This window comes from Kickxella alabastrina (assembly GCF_025024165.1).
Source record: "Kickxella alabastrina strain RSA 675 chromosome Unknown BX661scaffold_43, whole genome shotgun sequence".
NCBI classification, from domain to species: Eukaryota; Fungi; Kickxellomycota; class Kickxellomycetes; order Kickxellales; family Kickxellaceae; genus Kickxella; species Kickxella alabastrina.
In genome coordinates this window covers 34828-41051 of record NW_026251514.1, presented here as the reverse complement: position 1 = coordinate 41051, position 6224 = coordinate 34828, and the positions used below count along the sequence as shown (strand labels likewise).

Genomic DNA, 6224 nt, shown 5'->3' with positions numbered 1-6224 from the left:
TATGGATTTTATTTTTTGTGCCCTTTTACTGAGGCTGTGGAATTTCTTTCATAGAATTACATATAAAGCGGCGCCCCTGCGTCCCGACCATTTTTTATTTTTATTATCCACATCACGCCCACAACATTCATTTTACATCATCTAAATACTCACTTTTTGCACTACCTTTTTTGCACTCATTTCCACACAGCATTAATACCACTGTTCTTTTTTAAGTTCCAAATTAACAAAGCTTTATCCCATCAACTGCACGCGCTCATTCACCCGCTTTCTTCAATCTTTTTCAACTTGTATTGACCACGTTTAAAAAACTCGAATCTATTTTTTTGCATCTTTGCATCTTTTTTTTGCTCTTCAGCCCACACTTTAACCAACTTTAACTTTTTAGTTCCAGCACGACAATGAAGAAGGGATATTTCTCAAGAAGGATTTTCGTCACCGGATACCCGGGAGCCGTCACGCACGGAGAGCTCATGACTCAGTTTGAAGAGTACGCCATCACATCGATTTGACATTAATTTTGCTTTGTTCTGAACTGCATTGTATTGCATTTGCTCATGTCAGATTGAACACCAAAATTAGACAATTTAATCTAACCAATATACTTCCACACTTCTTCACATTTGTTCTATCTAATTAGGTTTGGAAGAATTGTCGGCACAAAAATGATAATGGCCAACGGACTTGACGAATTTCCGTAAGTATTTTTCTATTGATTTGTAACGCGGAAACCGCACACATACACACAACGAGTCATTGCAAAATGCAATTAATGGCGTATATATAAAAACATACGGTTTCTAATGATACACGCACATAAACAATCATTTATATATTAATTGTAGATATTCATTCATCGAGTTCAACACATCTATCGATGCCACCAGTGCTCGCAACAAAATGCACCACGCGCTTGTTCGTGGACAACGTCTGGAAGTGCACTTTGATTCCAGAATACCACCCCAATTCCGCCCCCACCTCGATGATCTTAAGGATTTCGTAGAGCCGTCTCGCACTCCTCCTCACCAATCGCGAATTTCGCTGCCTCAACAAGTGAGAAGATCAAGCCAAGAAAGCATCGGCAACGAATCAGTCGCCGCCGGGCCGAGCCCGCAATCATCCCCGGACCGTGCTGAATTCCGCCGCCCCACATACCCGATTGACCGCCGCCCAACCACAGAATCGCATAAATTGGCTGGGGGGCCTCCAGAATCCCGCGGTCGCTACGAGTCCGGCGGGTACCAAGGCTCCAGTGAGCGTCGTTGGCCTTCTAGCACCCATGAACGCGCAACAAGTGGGCCTGCACGCCACCAACGGCCTTACTCCCGTGGCAGTGCAACATTAAGCAGTGGCCCCACGCACTACCAAAAAAGACCGTACACTCGCGAAAAACCAACATATCGGCCAAGCGAGTACCAACGCAATGGCCCTCCTTCTCAGTACGGCCACCCACGCAACAGCCGTAACGCCCCTCCTACGGCACGCCAATTGTACCGCGAAGACTACCCTGCTCGTGAACGGCGTTATGAAGAGGAAGACCACCAAGTATCCTACAATGACTACCCTAAAGAACGCAGTCACTCACCGGAATACCGTCGTCGCGGAGAAGAAGAACACCGCAGACCCGAAAGTCCTGAAAGTGGCAATGGGTACCAGAGTGGTGAAGAATATGGTAATATGACACCACCCAGAGACAAAGAAAGATCACCTTCTGTGTCACCAAAGGTTGAAAGAGACAATTCACAAACCAGCACAGACTTATATAAAAACGGTGGCAAATGGCAGAACAGCAACAACAGCAGCCCAAGGGATGCCAAAAAAAGGGACGACCATAATGATGACACGTTATTCATTTCTCCCGAAGTCCGTCCCAGAAGCGATATAGAATAATTTATAGTATGTCTTTTTTCGCTCGTATTAGTTATTTTCTTTTCTTTTCCGTTTTTATCCCATGTATTTTCGTTTAATTTATGTTTTATTTTATTATGAGCTTGAAAAATTGATGTGATCATAATATTGTAAATACAATTTAATATTTATCTGGTCATATATGCCACAGCTTAGACACATGGCTTTGCATGTTGCCTTACTGAGATTAATTGATTACGCGCGTGGCAATTAAGAAATAATGATAAGTTTTTATTATAGTTTATTTATATGCCAAGGATAACATATAAACGGTGTAGCTATCGGGCAGCCAGGAATTGTTCTTGGACGAAATAAATATCCTTTTTGATTTATACCCCTTTGTAACATATATCTTCTATTTTTGTTATCCTATTACAATGAATGATAAGAGGCGTAGCGTGCGAATGGTTAACGTGTGAGTTAGCCGCAAGCATATATCCAAGCCGTACAAACAGCAACATCTGCTGAGAGGAGCAAAGCCATTATTGGAAATCGATTATTGCTTGGAATTGCCAATTAAAATTTCGATTAGTGCAGCATTGATGGGAAAACGGTGGCATATATTTATTGCCATCCCATTCATGTGTTGAGATAAATTGAATTATTTTGCATGCGAATTGTTAACTACTCAATTTTTGTAGTGATAAAATTGCGTTTAGGGAAGCCCCTGTTGCGCAGACTGAAGATATGGAAGTGGATGTTGAGGTCGAGAATTGCGAAACAGGTTTCCACCTGCGTGCCGATTGATAGGACGCTAATTGGATAACGCAGGCGTAAATTAGGGAGGCATTACATTGATGCCCAAACATGCTCCCCATTTTGCAATGCACACGCATGAGCGTACACGCACGAAAACCACAACATTGACTTGCCAAGACACCGGTCTGCTCGCAGAAGATCCAGCTCTCACCAACGGAGCGCACAATTGATAATGTGCACAACAAAGGCGACGAGACACATATATAAGATGAGGCTGGCCCTAGTAATATTTTAGAAACATCAGTAATAAAACCTTTTATAAAATCACCCCTAACTTTTAACACTAGACAACTAGTGCTCCTCACACCCCCCTCTTACTATAACAATACAGTCACATTGTTTGTATGCTTGCTGTCATCTCTTATTTTATATTTATTTTTACCAACGCTCTCTTATCAACTAAATACAAAATTAAGCACAACGCAGATTAAGCTGGACAAGTGCCCAATAAGTTGTACATGTGTTTCTGTTTGATGGCTGTTGCACATGATCAGCCAAAACACAGACTAAATCAGTGGCTGCAAAAGTGCATGCAAACTGAAATTATGCAATTTAATATTCTAATATTATCTGATTTTTTCGAGCGATATTTACAAAATTCATTCTCTTGGCTTTCAGTCTAATTTTTGTAATTAAATTTTCAATGGAAACTTTGGGGGTGTATGTACAGTGGTTTTATTTTCTGCCATGATGGGTGGCAAAGACAAAAATTAGCACAGTTAAAAGTAAAGTGCCATCTAAAAAGCATCGCCGCGCAAATTATAGCTGTTTAGAGCCCATAGAGCTTCGAGTACAAAATGTCGTTGGACGCTCGGAGATATTTGCAACTGGTTGTCATGTTGTGGGTTTGGTACATGCGCTACTCTTTCTAGCCATGCCCGTGTTGTGATTTTGTGAGGAGCCCATCCAGACGCCGGCAATCCGGAGAAGGTACATGGGTAAATCCCACCCTCCTCCCATTCCGCCGCCTCTGATTTCAGGTCTTAGGCGTGTCACCAGTCGGATTCATATTGAACAAATGTTCTGTGGGCCCCCGTATATACCACAGTTACGGGACTTACGGAATGGAACCGGCCCGATTTTTATTATAAGGGTGTTCTTTAGGTCCCCTTATATACCCAGACATCCCAGACATGACATTGATGAGACCAGTTGCAGATATCTTACCGAGTGTTTACTAGACACATATTATTTTTTTGTAATGCACAAATGAGCGTGGCTGTAGCAGACGGCGGATATAATATATGGGCCAATGTAGTGCAATGGATGACGCTGGGCGAGAACTGTTGTATGTGTGCGATCCCCTCCCACAAAAGTTGTGTATTGTGAACTGATAATCCATGTTAAAGTCGAAGTTGATTCTGCTGTGTGTGTGTACTGTAGTCGTGATGTCGTAATGTTAGGAAAATATGTGTGCGTATTAGAAAAAGGTGGTAGTATTTTAGAGGAAGTGGTGGTTGTTGGGAGAGAAATAGGGAACCAAAAAATATCTTGAAAACTGGGCGCTCCTTTTATATGAAATAAGACATGCGAATAGATGGAGAAAGGCAGTAAATAAGCCCTGCCAATTGAAAAAAGTTGGAAAAATGAAAAACGCAGTGGGTTCTAAGGTTTGCCAGCCTGAAATATGCTTTGCACTCTTTCTGTGCACCAAGAGGCTTGCTTCGGGTAATGAAACACCTCGAAACTGTCAAAAATGGCATCAGCATAAGCGTCGGCGCGCACAACAGCAGTGGCAGCAATGGCAACCAGGGCAAGAGTGGTGAATGAGAAGGGCTGCATGTTGAAAATGATGGTTGCTGGTAAATAAAATAAAGATGTTTGCAGTTGTGAGTAAAAAAAGGAAAAGGAGCAAGAGTGCCTAAAGAACTATCAACTGAAGATTCGAGAAACCATGTCTTATTTATACATGGGATTTTTAGCAACAATGGAAGTAGCATCCTGTACATGTCATTGCTGGAAATGATTCATCATTTTGTGATCATGCTTTTAAAGCACTGACATCCAATGCTATTCAAACCAGTGTGTGAATTGACTCCAGATATTTCACAGTTAAGTATTGGTTGATGACGATCAACTGATTAACCAGTCTTGGCTGTTTAGCAACACAAACAATAAGTCACACAGTGACCAAAGCAATATGCTTTCTACTCTTTACCTTTCATAATGCATAGCACTTATTTATTAAATATATTTTATATCATTATAGTTCATCTACACGTTCATCTACACGTTTCCTATATTCCAACAATACTTTATTGCCAGTCGTGCAGCTAATTCACATTGTGCATTGTTTTTAATGTGCAAATATTTAGCATAAAATGACAAGACAATACTATTCATGTATCAATGGTGCTACTTTTGTAAACAAAAATGCGTTGCACTCACAAACCACATTAACTTTTGCAGAGTAATCAAAATGTATGTTGGCCAACATATATTTTCGGGTATAAATTAAAAATTCGCCAAATACCTTATTCCAATATTTCTACTAAATTACAACTTTATGTTGTTATGCAGCCCGAGGATATGGAGGTAGATACTGAGGGCAAAAATCATAAGACAGACTCTCGTCAGCTCATAGATGGATCTTATATGGGCCAAATTACAGGGGATCAAATTAGGTGCCACAACTGACATCCGGACATACTGCCTGTCCCGAAATGGATATGCTGGGCGCAAGAATACAGACATGCCAATTATGCCACATCAGAGGCCCGGGTTACTTTCATAATGATCAGTTCTCGCAAACGGCACACACAACTGCCAGTGAGTGCCGCAAGGACAAGGAGATATATATAAGGCGAGGCCGGCGATAATAGCACTTTAGAAACACTAGTAATAAAAACCTTTATAACTTTACACCCGTTATTTTAACACTATTACAGTAGTGCTCCCTATCCCCTCTTACATAAAAGTGTGTATATAATAGTAAGGGGTAGCAATAAAATAAAGTTATTTTCTATCATTGTGTTTGCTGCCTTAGCCGCCACTTTTTTTTTCAGCACTGGTTGATAAACAATGGCTGACCCTGAATTGGGTTAAACACTATGGCGATTTTGAGGCTGAGGAGTTTGTATCCGCACATCTATTATTTGTTGGTTTCACACGCCGCGCATATCTATATATCAACTACAGCTTGGTTTACACCAAGAATTTATATCCAATCCTACGAATATCTGCAGGGGGTTTATACCAGGAACAAAAAAAGACATGTCCAAATAAGATGAAAATACCTATACTGTTGAATTCTGGGAGAGACATTCTGTGAACGTGTAGAGATAAAATATTATGTATAAAGGTGCATTTAATATATGTGCTATGCACTGGAAAAAAAGTGAAGAAGAATATATATAACTGCATGGTCACTGTGTGCTACTTATTGATGGTTGTATGTTTGGCTGGAATAGCCAAGGCTGGTTAATCAGTTGATCGCCATCAATTGATAAAAACATTAATTTTTAATTAATTTTTAGTCAAACTAACTGATCAATACCAGGTATCCTCTGCAATACTGAAGCCATTAAAACATCTACAGTATATTTTTTTAAAAAAAA

The 6224-nt window shown here is 40.5% G+C and overlaps 1 protein-coding gene across 1 annotated transcript; it reads right to left on the bottom strand.

The window, feature by feature from the left end:
- Window positions 1–3329: 3329 nt before the first annotated feature.
- On the bottom strand, window positions 3330–4466 carry BX661DRAFT_189548 (uncharacterized protein). The gene is made up of 2 exons (XM_051537590.1): window positions 4348–4466; window positions 3330–4044 (listed from the first exon to the last, which is right to left on the bottom strand). The coding sequence occupies exons 1-2, from the start codon at window positions 4447–4449 to the stop codon at window positions 3856–3858; spliced, it is 291 nt and encodes a 96-aa protein (XP_051388617.1). The 5' UTR covers window positions 4450–4466; the 3' UTR covers window positions 3330–3855.
- Window positions 4467–6224: the final 1758 nt, after the last annotated feature.